Source organism: Lagenorhynchus albirostris, chromosome 4, assembly GCF_949774975.1.
Source record: "Lagenorhynchus albirostris chromosome 4, mLagAlb1.1, whole genome shotgun sequence".
Lineage (NCBI taxonomy): Eukaryota > Metazoa > Chordata > Mammalia > Artiodactyla > Delphinidae > Lagenorhynchus > Lagenorhynchus albirostris.
In genome coordinates, this window is record NC_083098.1 from 85,086,039 (window position 1) to 85,103,475 (window position 17,437).

Sequence of the window (17,437 nt, forward strand, 5' to 3'; positions counted from 1 at the left end):
AGATTTCTGCTCTCATGGAGCTTCATTCAGGTGGGAAAGCAAGTTGAAGCTACACTGAGATGCCACTTTCATCTATCAGATTGGCAAAAGTCCAGAAGTTTGACGTTACACTCTATGGCAAGGGGCAAGAGGTACTCTCATACTTTACTAAGGTAAACTGAGAGGCAAAATTGGTGCAACTTCCATGATAGGTAATTTGGCAATAACTATCAAAGTTACAAATGTATAAGCCCTTTGAGCCAGCAATTCTATTTCTAGGAATTTATCCTATAGATTTACTCACATAGGAGAGAAATGGCATCTATACAATGTTTACTGCTTGTGTATTTATAAGATCAAAAATGATTAGACACCATCTAAGCAGACACCATCTAGGCTGTTCAAAGACATGGTGTTACATCCATACTGTGGAATACCAGGAAGTTGTAAAAAGGAAAGAGGAAGCACTTATGTGGAAAGATCCCTAAGATATATCATTCATGATATATATGTATGGTATTCTACCAATTGTGTAAAGAAGAACAAAAACAAAATTTTAATAACACATATATTAAAGTATAAATTTATCATCTATCTATCTATCTATCTATCTAACTATCTAGAAGGGAAAGAACTATGTGAAATGGTGGGAAGTGATTGCCTGGGAGATGGGGTAAAAAGGAATATTCACTGAATATCCCTTCATAGTTTAAAAATTTTTAATCAGGTGAATGTATTCCTTATACAGAAAATTAAGTCCAGAAAATAAGTTTTTCTTATCAAAAATTTTTTTCTAATTAAAGGAATAACATTCTGACAGAAGCTTTGACAGGATTTCCCTTTTGGTAAACTACACCAGTGTTTAATAATCTTCTAGGAAAAAAAGCATCATATTCTTGATTATACTTAAATCTTCCTTTCTGATATCTATTCTTAAGAAGCAACTACACAAATTTCTCTTTAAATTAGAGGTCACCTCATTTCCATCCATGTTCAGGGCTTTGTATAAAAAGTAGAGACATCTGTGAAGCAAAAAACCACGTGTATTATGTAGAACTCAAGTTTCAATATAAAGACTAGAAAAGCAAGACCCAGGACCCCAGTGGAATAAAAGAGATACCATTGAGCCACGGACATCAAGTTTTACCTTCTATTTGAAGTCAGTTGAAGATAATATTAGAAGAGTTTTATAAAGTCACAGAGTCATAGCAAAGGAGGACAGGTTAGAGTTCATCTAATTTGTAACCTTGCTTTTTGGTAAAATTGTCCCTGAAATCAAAGATGTTATTTATTAATATTATTCTTAGGGACATATTTCAACAATATGCAAAGAAGGAAATGTTTGTACTTTCCAAACTAAAATTCTTTTCTTGCTACTTGACATTGTACCTTAAATTTTTTCTTGACTTTGCTCCACCTTAACTATACTGCAGGTCTTGTGCTCAGAAGGAGATGGGAGAGGAGGAATTGAAAGGATAGATACAGAGTTGAGAGAAATGGGTCAAAAGTTTCAGAGTTGAGAGGGCAGACAGCAGAAGCAAGAAGAACTACAATCCTGCAGGCTGTGAAACAAAAACCACATTCACAGAAAGATAGACAAGATGAAAAGGCAGAGGGCTATGTACCAGATGAAGGAACAAGATAAAACCCCAGAAAAACAACTATAGGATAGATACAGAGTTGAGAGAAATGGGTCAAAAGTTTCAGAGTTGAGAGGGCAGACAGCAGAAGCAAGAAGAACTACAATCCTGCAGCCTGTGAAACAAAAACCACATTCACAGAAAGATAGACAAGATGAAAAGGCAGAGGGCTATGTACCAGATGAAGGAACTAGATAAAACCCCAGAAAAACAACTAAATGACGTGGAGATAGGCAACCTTCCAGAAAAAGAATTCAGAATAATGATAGTGAAGATGATACAGGACCTCATAAAGAATGGAGGCAAAGATGGAGAAGATCCAAGAAATGTTTAACAAAGACCTAGAAGAATTAAAAAACAAACAAACAGAGATGAACAATACAATAACTGAAATGAAAACTACACTAGAAGGAATCAATAGCAGAATAACTGAGGCAGAAGAATGGATAAGTGAACTGGAAGACAGAATGGTGGAATTCACAGCTGCAGAACAGAATAAAGACAAAAGAATGAAAAGAAATGAAGACAGCCTAAGAGACCTCTGGGAAAACATCAAACATAACAACATTCACATTATAGGGGTCCCAGAAGGAGAAGAGAGAGAGAAAGGACCAGAGAAAATATTTGAAGTGATTATAGTTGAAAACTTCCCTAACATGGGAAACGAAATAGCCACCCAAGTCCAGGAAGCACAGCGAGTCCCATACAGGATAAACCCAAGGAGAAACATGCTGAGACACATAGTAATCAAACTGGCAAAAATTAAAGACAAAGAAAAATTATTTAAAGCAGCAAGGGAAAAACGACAAATAACATACAAGGGAAGGCCCATAAGGTTAACAGCTGATTTCTCAGCAGAAACTCTACAAGCCAGAAGGGAGTGGCATGATATACTTAAAGTGATGAAAGGGAAGAACCTACAACCTAGATTACTCTACCTGGCAAGGATCTCATTCAGATTCGATGGAGAAATCAAAAGCTTTACAGATAAGCAAAAGCTAGGAGAATTCAGCACCACCAAACCAGCTCTACAACAAATGCTAAAGGAACTTCTGTAAGTGGGAAACACAAGAGAAGAAAAGGACTTACAAAAACAAACCCAAAACCATTAAGAATATGGTCATAGGCACATACATATCGATAATTACCTTAAAAGTGAATGGATTAAATGCTCCAACCAAAAGACACAGGCTTGCTGAATGGATACAAAAACAAGACCCATATATATGCTGTCTACAAGAGACCCACTCCAGACCTAGGGACACATACAGACTGAAAATGAGGGGATGGGAAAAGATATTCCATGCCAATGGAAATCAAAAGAAAGCTGGAGTAGCAATACTTATATCAGATAAAGTAGACTTTAAAATAAAGAATGTTACAAGAGACAAGGAAGGACACTACATAATGATCACGGGATCAATCCAAGAAGATATAACAATTATAAATATATATGCACCCAACACAGGAGCACCTCAATACATAACACAACTGCTAACAGCTATAAAAGAGGAAATCAACAGTAACACAATAATACTGGGGGACTTTAACACCTCACTTACACCAATGGACAGATCATCCAAAATGAAAATAAATAAGGAAAAAGAAGCTGTAAATGACACAATAGACCAGATAGGTTTAATTGATATTTATAGGACATTCCATCCAAACACAGCAGATTACACTTTCTTCTCAAGTGTGCACAGAACATTTTACAGGATAGATCACATCTTGGGTCACAAATCAAGCCTCAGCAAATCTAAGAAAACTGAAATCATATCAAGCATCTTTTCTGACCACAACATTATGAGATTAGAAATGAATTACAGGGAAAAAAATGTAAAAAACACAAACACATGGAGGCTAAACAATATGTTACTAAACAACCAAGAGATCACTGAAGAAATCAAAGAGGAAATCAAAAAATACCTAGAGACAAATGACAATGAAAACACGACGATCCAAAACCTATGGGATGCAGCAAAAGCAATTCTAAGAGGGAAGTTTATAGCTCTACAAGCCTACCTCAAGAAACAAGAAAAATCTCAAGTAAACAATTTAACTTTAAACCTAAAGGAACTAGAGAAAGAAGAACAAACAAAACCCAAAGTTAGTAGAAGTAAAGAAATCATAAAGATCAGAGCAGAAATAAATGAAATAGAAACAAAGAAAACAATAGCAAAGTTGGTTCTTTGAGAAGATAAACAAAATTGATAAACCATTAGCCAGACTCATCCAGAAAAGGAGGGAGAGGACTCAAATCAATAAAATTAGAAATGAAAAAGGAGAAGTTACAAGACACCACAGAAATACAAAGCATCCTAAGAGACTACTACAAGCAACTCTATGCCAATAAAATGGACAACCTGGAAGAAATGGACAAATTGTTAGAAAGGTATAACCTTCCAAGACTGAACCAGGAAGAAATAGAAAATATGAACAGAGCAATCACAAGTAATGAAATTGAAACTGTGATTAAAAAGTCTTCCAACAAACAAAAGTCCAGGACCAGATGGCTTCAGAGGTGAATTCTATCAAACATTTAGAGAACAGCTAACACCCATCCTTCTCAAACTCTTCCAAAAACTGCAGAGGAAGGAACACTCCCAAACTCATTCTACAAGGCCACCATCGCCCTGATACCAAAACCAGACAAAGATACTACAAAAAAAGAAAATTACAGACCAATATCACTGATGAATATAGATGCAAAATCCTCAACAAAATACTAGCAAACAGAATCCAACAACACATTAAAAGGATCATACACCATGATCAATTGGGATTTATCCCAGGGATGCAAGGATTCTTCAATATACGCAAATCAATCAATGTGATATACCATATTAACAAATTGAAGAATAAAAACCATATGATCATCTCAATAGATGCAGAAAAAGCTTTTGACAAAATTCAACACCCATTTATGATAAAAACTCTCCAGAAAGTGGCACAGAGGGAACCTACCTCAACATAATAAAAACCATAAATGACAAACCCACAGCACACATCATTCTCAACGGTGAAAAACTGAAAGCATTTCCTCTAAGATCAGGAACAAACAAGGATGTCCACTCTCACTGCTATTATTCAACAGAGTTTTGGAAGTCCTAGCCACGGCAGTCAGAGAAGAAAAAGAAATAAAAGGAATACAAATTGGAAAAGAAGAAGTAGAACTGTCACTGTTTGCAGATGACATAATACTATACATAGAGAATCCTAAAAATGCCACCAGAAAACTACTAGAGCTAATCAATGAATTTGGTAAATTTGTAGGATACAAAATTAATGCACAGAAATCTCTTGCATTCCTATACACTAATGATGAAAAATATGAAAGAGAAATTATGGAAACACTCCCATTTACCATTGCAACAAAAAGAATAAAATACCTAGGAATAAATCTACCTAGGGAGACAAAAGACCTGTATGCAGAAAACTATAGGGCACTGATAAAAGAAATTAAAGGTCATACCAACAGATGGAGAGATATACCATGTTTTTGGATTGGAAGAATCAATATTGTGAAAATAACTATACTACCCAAAGCAATCTACAGATTCAATCCAATCCCTATCAAATTACCAATGGCATTTTTTACAGAACTAGAACAAAAAATCTTAAAATTTGTATGGAGACACAAACAACCCCGAATAGCAAAGCAGTCTTGAGGGAAAAAAATGGAGCTGGAGGAATCAGACTCCCTGACTTCAGACTATACTATAAAGCTACAGTAATCAAGAAAGTATGGTACTGGCACAAAAACAGAAACATAGATCAATGGAACAAGATAGAAAGCCCAGAGATAAACCCACGCACCTATGGTCAACTAATCTATGACAAAGGAGGCAAGGATATACAATGGAGAAAAGACAGTCTCTTCAATAAGTGGTGCTGGGAAAACTGGACAGCTACATGTAAAAAAATGAAATTAGAACACTCCCTAACACCATACACAAAAATGAACTGAAAATGGATTTGAGACCTAAATGTAAGACCAGACACTATAAAACTCTTAGAGGAAAACATAGGGAGAACACTCTTTGACATAAATCACAGCAAGATCTTTTTTGATCCACCTCCTAGAGTAATGGAAATAAAAACAAAAATAAACAAATGGGACCTCATCAAACTTAAAAGCTTTTGCACAGCAAAGGAAACTGTAAACAAGATGAAAAGACAACCCTCAGAATGGGAGAAAATATTTGCAAACGAATGAACAGACAAAGGATTAATCTCCAAAATATATAAACAGCTCATGCAGCTCAATATTAAAGAAACAAACAACCCAATCCAAAAATGGGCAGAAGACCTAAATAGACATTTCTCCAAAGAAGACATACAGATGGCCAAGAAGCACATGAAAAGCTGCTCAACATCACTAATTATTAGAGAAATGCAAATCAAATCTACAATGAGGGGGCTTCTCTGGTGGCACAGTGGCTGAGAGTCCGCCTGCCAATGCAGGGGACACAGGTTCATGTCCCGGTCCAGGAAGATCCCACATGTTGCGGAGTGTCTGGGCCCGTGAGCCATGGCCGCTGAGCCTGCGTGTCCGGACCCTGTATTCCACAACGGGAGAGGCCACAACAGTGAGAGGCCTGCGTACAGCAAAAAAATCAAAAAAACAAACAACAACAACAACAATAAAAACTACAATGAGGTATCACCTCACACCAGTTAGAATGGGCATCATCAGAAAATCTACAAACAACAAATGCTGGAGAGGGTGTGGAGAAAAGGGAACACTCTTGCACTGTTGGTGGGAATGTAAATTGATACAGCCACTATGGAGAACAGTATGGAGGTTCCTTAAAGAACTAAAAATAGAATTACCATATGATCCAGCAATCCCACTACTGGGCATATACCCAGAGAAAAACATAATTCAAAAAGACACATGCACCCCAATGTTCACTGCAGCACTATTTACAATAGCCAGGTCATGGAGGCAACCTAAATGTCCATCGACAGATGAATCGATAAAGAAGATGTGGCACATATATACAATGGAATATTACTCAGCCATAAGAAGGAACGAAATTGGGTCATTTGTTGAGACGTGGATGGATCTAGAGACTGTCATACAGAGTGAAGTAAGTCAGAAAGAGAAAAACAAATATCGTATATTAATGCATGTATGTGGAACCTAGAAAAATGGTACAGATGAACCGGTTTGCTGGGCAGCAATGAGACACAGACGTTGAGAACAAATGTATGGACACCAAGGGTGAAAGCTGCTGGGGGGTGGGGATGGTGGTGTGATGAATTGGGCGATTGGGATTGACATGTATACACTGATGTGTATAAAACTGATGACTAATGAAAAAAAAAAAAAGAGTGTCAGAGTTGCAGGCAGGAAATTTAGTAAGTCATGGAAACTGCCAAAGTCCTGTCTAGGTGGAAGGCATGGTTCTCTTACTACATTGGAATATACTGTGTCTACTTTCGCATTGCTCTTGACTAAATACAGACTAGAACAGCTCTCCTTCTTAAACAGCAGAGACCATGCAGAGGCTGCCTATGGCTCATGTCAAGGACGTGCTTCCTCCAATACCAGAACTAGAAGTTACTTCCACGGCGCATCAGCAAGATCAATATACACGGTGAGTGATGCTTCAGATTTATTGACGATTTGACTATTCATTATAAACGTGAATAGATCCAAGGAGGTATAGTTTTCCCCAAACTGCATTTCTATCCGGGTGTAGGTGATAGAAAGTGATGAACTTGCAAAATCAGTTCATATGAATTAGATGGCATGAAATAAAATCACTGTTTCCTCCAAGGTCTAGGAAGGACCAGTAAACTAATCTCTTAGTTTGTTGAACAACATGTGCCCTGAGATGTCTGCTCATCTCTTGGTACTGTTTCCTGGGGTTGAGTCATAAGTCCAGTAGGCTAATCATTATTTCACTTGGAACATGAGAAAAGAGAGAATGTAAATTTGTAAAGCAGAACTACTCACTGACTTTCAACTACTGAAATAAAAACTTCTCTAAATTTAATACTTGATAACCTAGATTAATGCACATTGATTACCATGTATTTGAATACAAAACTGTGATCAGAAGTGTCTTAGTGTCTTTTTCTTTCATTCAACAAATATTTATTAAATAGCTATTTTGTTAAAGGCACTACTGATAACCACTGCAGGGGGTATAAAAATTATAACAGGGACAAGAAGGGAAACTAGCATTTCTTGGTATTCTTTTATTATGCTTGGTGGTAATAGACTAGATCATTTACTGTTTATAATATTTGGGTCCTGGCAGGAAACTGATGGTATACTCATATTGAATAATTTGGGGAGAGTTTCATAAAGGGCCTATTAAGCCAGGATGTGGGGAAACCAAAAAAGGACAGTGTAGCATCCTAGGACTAGTAACTGGGGGCACTGCTACTGTCCCTAAGACTAAAGGGACAAGGAACTCAGAGAGACAAAGACAGAAGCACACACATACACACACAGAAGGAATATGTGGGGAGGGCTGACTGATAGGAGCTGTGGCATTTGGTCATGGACACAACAGCCTGTGGTTGCCCTGAGGAGAGAGAATGAATATCCTAACTTGGCTGTTCTCCTTTTTTCCCAATGTCCAGTACTCCCCATTGGCCAAACCCAACCAGAGCCAGAGGACACTGGCGCTGATTGAGACAATTCATATAGATTGGCCTCCCAGAGCACCAAGCAAAGTGGACAAAAGGGGAGGGCAGATCTGGAGAGACAACCAAAGGGATCCAGCATAGGTGGCCCAATACATCAAACTGGAAACTAAGTGCCAAGGAACACTTTGTCTTCAGGACTAGAGAGAGGCAGGTCTTCGTGCTTGGGTCTTTAGTGCAATCAGGGTCTGCTGTTGGCTCAGACATTCCTAGGGAGAATATAATGTCATCATATAATTGTTTTAATGAAATGTTACTGGCTATTATGCTTGATATTTCTCATTCTGGTCCTCATTCTCGGATGCTCAAGCTTGTACGTGAAGAGCTTTCCTCTGTCCTTTTACCAAATGCTTTTGGAGCACCTACTGTGTGCCAAGAATTCTGCTACTCATTGGCAAAATAACATGCAGTCCATCAGTGGAGGAATCAGATTAGGGAATCCCTAATTCCAAGTGAGTGTCAAGTACCATGATGGAGGTACCCATAAGGGACTTGGGGAGCATTATGGGGAGACCCCTCATTCAGAGGACATGTTGCCTAGCATGTAATAGATGTCCAATAAATATTTAGTGGACATAAGTATTGAGTGAATGGATAAATCTCAACTTCTGTGTCTCTCTAATAGAATCATGGACTCCTGTAACCAAAAGAAACTTGCGTGAACACTTTCACTTTTATTTTATATAAGTGGGAAATAAGCCAAAAAAATATAGTGGCAAAGGTTGGAGGAGACCCCAGGTTTCCTGGGACCTAGGCTGAGAAGTTTATTACCACTAACCACACTGTCTACTTGGGGATATAAAGGAGGCTCCATGGCATAACAAAGGATTGGAAAGAGCCCTTAATCAGTGACTTTAGGAACTTTTTCATGTTCTTATAAGACTTAGTTTTAATAAATGGTTTAAAATTTTTTTCCACTAATTATTTTCAGGTCAACAACATTTTTGTGTGAATAATATTTGCCTTTTTTTAAATCTTCAGACTATCCATATGAATTCCTCTGGGCGATTTGGACTGAACCCTTCTGAAGAGTATTCATAATTCTATTCTGGGAATGAGTTAACTGGTAATAGTTGGTCTGGCTGAGGATGCACAATAGGAACCAGTAGGAGTGCTGACTGGTTGATGGAAACTAACTCAACAGCACTCATTTGACCCAGGAGATCAAAGGCACAAGAGTTTTTTTCAGGAAGGCATTATGAGTCATGGAAAACAAGCTAATGAAACCCATGGAAAAAGCAAGAGAACACTTACTCTCTTTGTTTATCCATCATTATACAGCTTACACTAGTCCCAAGATTTTGATTTTGAGGAACCAAAAACAGAGTTGAGGATGCAAATCCTTTCTCTCACTGGCCCACATTGCAGATCCTGATTTGATGTGTTTTCTTATATAGATGGATTGTTTCTATTTGGCAAATTGCTTAAGAGGACCTGGGTTGTTTGTTTATACATTTGCTTGCATGTGTAAAGCCTTCCTTCCTTTTGGCACTGGGATGTTTAAAAAAAATTCAAAACACCAAAATAAAATGAATTTAAGTGAAATACTTGAATGTTTAAATCTAATAACAACATGTTTCCTCTGTTTCCTTTGGCTTTCATCTTTTCATAGCTATCACTGATGTCAAGAATAATTATAGTTATTAACTACAGTAAAATCAAATATAAAAAAGAGGATAGTTCTTAACATTGAAAAATACTTTCCAAAGAATTAATATTGTTAAAATGGCCTTACTACCCAAAGCAATCTACAGATTTAATGTGATCCCTATCCAATACCCATGACAGTTTTCACAGAACTAGAACAAATAATCCTAAAATTTATATGGAACAATAAAAGACCCCAAATTGCCAAAGCAATCTTGAGGGGGAAAAAAAAAAAAAAAACCAAAGCAGGAGGCATAACCCTCTCATACTTCAGACAATACTACAAAGCTACAGTAATCAAAACAGTGTGGTATTGGCACAAAAACAGACATATGCATCAATGGGACAGAATAGAGAGCTCAGAAGTAAACCCACACACCTATGGTCAATAATCTTTGACAAAGGAGGTAAGAATACACAATGGGAAAAAGACAGTCTCTTCAGCAAGTGGTGCTGGGAAAGTTGGATAGCTGCATGTAAATCAATGAAGTTAGAATACACTCTCACACTATGCACAAAAATAAACACAAAATGGCTAAAAGACTTAAACATAAGACATGACACCATAAAATTCCTAGAAGAGAACATAGGCAAAACATTCTCTGACATAAATTTTACCAATGTTTTCTTAGGTCAGTCTCCCAAGGCAATAGAAATAAAAACAAAAATAAACAAATCGGATCTAATGAAACTTACAAGCTTTTGTACAGCAAAAGAAACATAAACAAAATGAAAAAACAACCTATGGAATGGGAGAAAATATTTGCAAATGATGAGATGAACAAGGCCTAATTTCCAAAATATACAAGCTCATACAACTCAACAACAGAAAAACAAACAACCCAATCGAAAAATGAGCAGAAGACCTAAATAGACATTTCTCCAAAGAAGACATACAGATGGCCAACAGGCACATGAAAAGATGCTCAACATTGCTAATTACAGTACGTCCCCTACATATGAACCTTCAAGTTGCGAACTTTCAGAGATGCGAACATGTGTTCGCATGTCCAATCATGTAAATTCATGTGTCTGTCATACCTTGTCACGTGTGTGCATCCTCTACAAGTGGTTGTGCTTTTGTGTACAGTACTGTATAGAGTACAGTATCATTATTTCAAGCCCAGGATGTCCAGAAGCAAGCGTAAAAGCAGTGGTATATAGCCGATTGTGTTAGTTGGGTACTTAGGCTAACTTTGTTGGACTTACGAACAAATTGGACTTATGAATACGCTCTTGGAAGGGACCTTGTTTGTATGTAGGGAACTTACTGTATTAGAGAAATGCAAATCAAAAGTACAATGAGATATCACCTCACACTGATCAGAATGGCCATCACTAAAAATTCTACAAATAATAAATGCTGGGGAGGGTGTAGAGGAAAGGGAACCCTCCTACACTGTTGGTGGGAAAGTAAGTTGGTGCAGCCACTGTGGAAAACATTATGGAGGGTCCTCAAAAAACTAAAAATAGAACTACCATATGACCCAGCGATCCTACTCCTGGGCATATATCCGGGCAAAACTATAATTCAAAAAGATACATGCACGCCTGTGATAACCTAGAGGGGTGGGACAGGGGAGTGGGAGGGAGGCTCAAGGGGAAGGGTATATATGTATACATATAGCTAATTCACTTTGTTGTACAGCAGAAACCAATACAACATTGTAAAGCAACTATACTCTAATTAAAAAAAGAAAAAGAAAAAAAAGATACATGTACCACTATGTTCATAGCAGCACTATTCACAATAGCCAAGACATGGAAACAACCTAAATGTCCACCAGCAGACGAATGGATAAAGAAGATGTGCTGTATATATACAATGGAATACTACTCAGCCTTAAGAAAGAATGAAATAATGCCATTTACAGCAACATGGATAGACCTAGAGATTATCATATTAAGCGAAGTAAGTCAGACAGAGAGACAAATACCATATGATATCACTTCTATGTGGAATCCAAAATATGACACAAATGAATCTATCTACGAAATAGAAACAGACTCACAGACATAGAGAAAAGACTTGTGGTTGCCAAGGGGGAGTGGGTGGGGGAGGGATGGAGTGGGAACCTGGGGTTAGCAGATGTAAGCTATTATATATAGAATGGATAAACAACAAGGTCCTACTGGATAGCACAGGGAACTATATTCAACATCCTGAGATAACCCATAATGGAAAAGAATATCAAAAAGAATGTATATGTATAACTGAATCACTTTGCGGTACAGCAGAAATTAACACAACATTGTAAACCAACTATACTTCAATTTTAAAAAGGAAAAGAAAACACCTTCTGAGAGTTAAGGTGGAACTTAATCTCCTGATGTCATTATATGGTTAAAATTACTTATCTGAGTAGATTTTCAGAGTTTAACTGCAGGGTCAGATTTAACATTAAGCAACCTAACAGGAATGAATGTTTCAGCACACAGGTTTTTTTGGTACTCCAGTTTTTTTTGTTGTTGTTGTTAGATCACAAACTGAGATTCTATCTGTAAAATTTAGGGATTGAGGATTTGGCAAATGTTATTCTACTAGTCATACTTTTTCTTACTTGTATATCCCTGATTAATAGGTGAGTCAGACTCAGGTCTGGGATGCTTCAGCAGGAATTGAGGGATGTCACACTCTTTGAAGTATGGACCTTATATACAGTTTCTGAGAAGTCAAATTATTGTTTCCTTGCATATCACCTATTAGGACCTGACAAATGACTTGGAAATCAATGGCAACTTGGCTTACAAAAGGCATGAATTAAGCTTCAAGTTCTGTTACATTGTGGCAGCTTTTAGAAGCTAATTTCACTTATTTATTAAAATACTAGACTTTAACAGAAACTGTGAAGCACTGAAAGAGGTAGTGTTATGGGCTGTCTGCCCACAGCAAGCTTACAATGTGGTGGAGGAGACAGGATATGAATGCCGCTAGTTACAATACTAGATGCAATGGTAAGGTGAGTGTCATTAGCAGGCTCCATGCTTCATGCTGAGAGTTCACAGGCCAAAAGAACCATTGCCAGTGGGGGTAATCTGGTGGGCTTCTTGGGAAGGCCACTTTTGAGCAGGGTCTGGAAGATGGCTTTTCCTGTTCTCTCAGTAGAAGTCAAATCTCCCACGTGTACATGTTCTCAGCCCTCATAGCCCTTTTCATATTGGTCACTTACAATTGTTTTTGTGGTTGTTAATTAATGTCTGTCTCCTTCTCTAGACTGGTTCTGCTCACCATACTATCCCTGGCAGCTGGTAGAATGCTCAGCTCACAGTAGGCGCTTAATAACTATTTGTTGGATGAAGAACGATTTACGGAGCCTCCCTGTGCATCAGGCACAGTCGTGTATACTCATTTCCTCTCACAACTGCTCTTAGGTGTCATCACCCCTGAGGAAGCTGAGGCCAAGGGAAGCTCACCAGTTTGCCTGCCGTCTCTGGACTAGTATTTGGCTCCAGGCAAGGTCTGTAAAGCCGGTGCTACTCCCAGGACTCGCACTGTGGGGTGGAGATGGGGCAAAGGGTGCAGGATCCTTGGAGGGGGTGCCTGAGAAAAGGGCTCCCTCCGAGAACACCAGCGGCCTCTCTTCTGGGAGTGCAAAGAGGCTGGGTGAACCTGCCTTCGGAGGAGGCCTCTGATGGAACTGCCTCGGCACTGCTGGTCCTGCATGTCTCCCTCAGCCCCGCAGTTCTGCTCGCCTCCCTGCCCGCCTGGCTCCAATAAAAACGACCCTGTGTTCCTGGGTGCCTGGTGTGATGCCTGGCTTCCAGTCTACACAGCTGAGCATGACTTTTCGCCCATCCTGGTTTTCAACTGGTTCCACGTCTGACATTGACCCACCTCACACCCCTTCCCTATGACTTATATCTTTGTCGTCGTGTGTCTGTGGCTCTCACCACAGGCTCCCCTTCCCAGCTGTGAGCCACACTCACCTCCTTGACCTCTGTGTCCTTCTCAGCAGCCGGGACCCCAGCACTCCATGCAGAGGGGTTCAGGTGTGGACTGGAGGGGGAGGGAACCCGGCACCAGGCAGGGAGGCTGCCAGCGTTGCTCAGTCACTGAGCAGACACGGTGGAATTAGATTGGTAGAAAGAGGGAGAGAGAGGGAGAGAGGATGTGAGGGGAGAATTGGTGGCACTTGGCAATGATTTGATGCAGGTGTGTGAGTGAGGGTGGGGCAGGAGAAGGCGGAGAGAAGAGGCACCCCTCGGATCTCTATGTGGGGAAAACAGCATCACCCGAATTTATAGCTGCTAGCTTGGGTTTCTAGAAGAATTTTCATTTCCCAAAGGATTCCCTTCAAACTTTACTTTCATCCTGGTTGTAACTTCTTCTTCCCCCTGCCCCCTGCATCCTTAGTCATCCTGAATGGAGCAGTCATTCTCCAGACCACCTTGCTCCTTCTGCCTCCTTTCTGACTGTGACATCTGATCTTTCCTTCCATCTGTAGAAATCCTCTCCACCCTTCAAAGGCAGAAAGGCTACCTTGTCCATGGAGCAGCCCCTGCTGACCGCAGCTGGAATAATGTCTCTTTTCTGTGCTTTCCCAGCATTTAGTCCTCTTGCAAAGTACTTCTCCATCCTGCCTCACACCACAACCATTGTACTCATGTCTGTTTCCCCACCAGATGGTGAGGAGACTTGGAACCACATCTTCTCCAGCTTCTGAATCCCCAGGGACAGGTACTCACTTCTCCCTACCCGCTCCTCCCTCGCAATGCTCATCAATGGAGCTTGACAGATGTTGGCTGTAAATTCAGCACAGTGGTTACCTCTAAGGCGATGGGGAAGGGGATGGGGCTGGGCAGCTACATGCCAGGGACTTCTAACACAACTGTCATGTTCTGTTATAAACTTGGTGGTGGGTATATGGGAGTCTTTGTGTCATGATTCTATGTAGCTTACATATATTTTAAAATATACTTTTGTACCTACACGAAATTTAATAAAACCAAATTTTACAAAGGATAAATAGCATATAAATTGCATCTTCCTTTCTCCCTCTGTCAGAAGATAGCTCTGTCGGTCTCTCTCCCAACTATATTTCTTTCCCTTCATGTAAAACATGGTAGAATAAAGACTTGGAATCAATTTTTTGACAGTTGATTCCCATGATCTGATTTTGCTTACTTCCTTCTCTATTTTTTATTTTACTTCTCTTTTCTGTCTGTATCTTTCTTAACCATCTCCAACTATTGGTGCTATTCTGATGGGTGGCAATCTTAGGATAATGAGTGGAAGGAAGTTCTTACATTTTTAAAATCCAAATAAGGTATGTTATTGATTAACTGAGAGATATGACAACAAAAGATGCATTTAAAAATCCTCTATGAACTGGGAATCATGTACTTTACTAAAGACAGGGTAGTCTAGAAGCTTCTATAATTTGAAGGACAAGATGAAGTGTGCATGCAAGGGCATGGAGCAAAACAGGACATTGTGGCAAAAAATAATACTCACAAAATTCTTTGGATGAGTTATTTTTTCACCTGAGAGTTAAGGCTGTTTCCAGAGAGAAATATGGAGATAAATTTATTGCTTATTGAAAGAATATCATTTTGAGGGTTATAATTGAGGTACTTTCATCTGCAAATAATAGCAGGCCCAAATCAAAATGACAGAAGTTATAAGATAAATTAAATTACTGTCTTACCTAATAGAAATTCTGAATAGGGTGCTTCCCAAGTTGGTGAATTCAAGAACTCACATCATCGAGCACGCAGGTTCTTTCCTCCTTTTCCTCTCTGCCACCTTCAACTTGTTGGCTTTTGCCTTCAGGCTTCCCCTCTTATGGTTTCAAGAAGAGATTGTATTCAATGGTGATGCCATGGCATCAGCCATCAGCACAGTCTTACACCACAGTATCCTTTTTAAGAGTAAAGAAACTTTATAAGAAGACCCCTCCTGGGAAGATTTCTCCTCATGTCAGAGCATCTAGAATTGGATCACAGACCCACCCTTAAACCCACCAATGACAGGACAGGGGGTTGGGAACATTATGACTAGTTTAGAAGAACTCAGATTTGCTTTAGGGGAGAGGAATTGACCATCAGAATGAAAACAGGGCTCTGTAAACATGGAAGAAGAGGAAATGACTATTGGGTGGCTCTGGGAACGTTCCTCCTCAATTCCAAGGAGACGTGCAGAGAGAAACTGATTGAAGACAAAACACAGGCTTGTTTATGTTCCCCCCAGAACAATCTCTTGGGGGCATGCTAAGGCTGTTTGCCAAGCATGTGTCATTGCCCAACATTTCACGATGGGTGTCAACAGCGTTGTTGTGGGGCCATTATCTCCCTCCAAAGACATGTCTATTTTCAGAAGGACTGTGAAAATAACCCAACAATTTCCACATAGAAAAGTGATATCAGTGTGTGATATTACAAAGGCAGGCACAACATTTGTAGTGAAGAGCTGCATGGTCGTCATTACCTTTCTTTCGTGGCCTTATGTGACTTTCCTCTTAGGAATTCTCTCTCGTCCACTGAACGATGTCTTGGCAAGACTGTAAATCATGGTTTCTTTCCCATTGGGCAAGGGGTGACATATGACCCGAGCTAGACCAATTTGACCCACTTCCTTAGGACTTTGATTTATAGCGACATGAAGGTGGAAAAAAAGATCTGAGCTTCTTCATTCCAGCTGCTGAGTCATTCCTGCTTTTAGACACCCCAATATCTCCCTACCCCCACCAAACTGCCTTGGTCCTGAGCCTGATTCTCCAGTCTTCCCTTTGATTCTGTGAGCTACCAGTAACATCCTTGCAAAAAGATTCTTTCCTGCTTCAGTTTCAGAGTTGGTTTCTGTTGCCTGCTATATACATCTAACATCTACTTTATTTCATAAAATCACAGGATGTCTGAGCTGTAAGAAATCTTATAGATCATTTGGTCAATGCCGTCATTTTACAGCTGAGGGAATTGAAGCTCCCAGAGGTTAAGGGTTTCACCCAAGGTTACATCACAGAGCTTGTCAGTGACAGAACTGGGAATAAGACAGGGGCTCCTTTGCCCAGGGTAGTGCAGTCAGTTTTTAATTTTAATTCCTTTTTAGTATAAACCACAGCCTGACTTTCTCCTCTCTCTCTCATGATTAACACAGAATAGTGACTTTAAAATCTTCATTTCCCCCTGCAAACTGACAATTTGCTTTGTGTAGTTAAAAAAACTTGTTTCAGAGAGAGTCCTTTCAGGTATATGGCATCTGGTAAAGACAGGCATCAGTTTATATCCTTATATGGAGCCTTAATTCCTTCCAGCTATCTATAAATATTTATTTTTCTCTTGAAATTCATGTTTGGAAAGGAAGTGGTTTGCTCTAGGGAAACATATGGGCTAGGGCTCTGAAAGTGATTATCTACCATTTTTAACTCTAGCTTCTAGCTGTGTGCATTTGGGGAGAGCCTTCCTCAATTCACACTAAAAGATATATATCTGCTCTATTTTTTCAGGTGCTTTAGGGCAGTCGTACCTCATATAACTGCTGCCAAAATAGCCCAGTTAGGGTAGGA

At 39.3% G+C, this 17,437-nt stretch overlaps 1 protein-coding gene across 1 annotated transcript in view; it reads left to right on the forward strand.

Annotated features, from left to right (window-relative positions):
* The window catches only part of TMEM156 (transmembrane protein 156), a 51,704-nt gene extending 42,030 nt beyond the window's left edge, over positions 1–9,674 (forward strand). Inside the window, exons 6-7 of the mRNA XM_060147313.1 lie at positions 7,120–7,225; positions 9,267–9,674. Of these exons, the coding sequence (XP_060003296.1) occupies positions 7,120–7,225; positions 9,267–9,279 (119 nt within the window). The 3' untranslated portion in view covers positions 9,280–9,674. The remainder of the gene's footprint in view (positions 1–7,119; positions 7,226–9,266) is intronic.
* Positions 9,675–17,437: the final 7,763 nt, after the last annotated feature.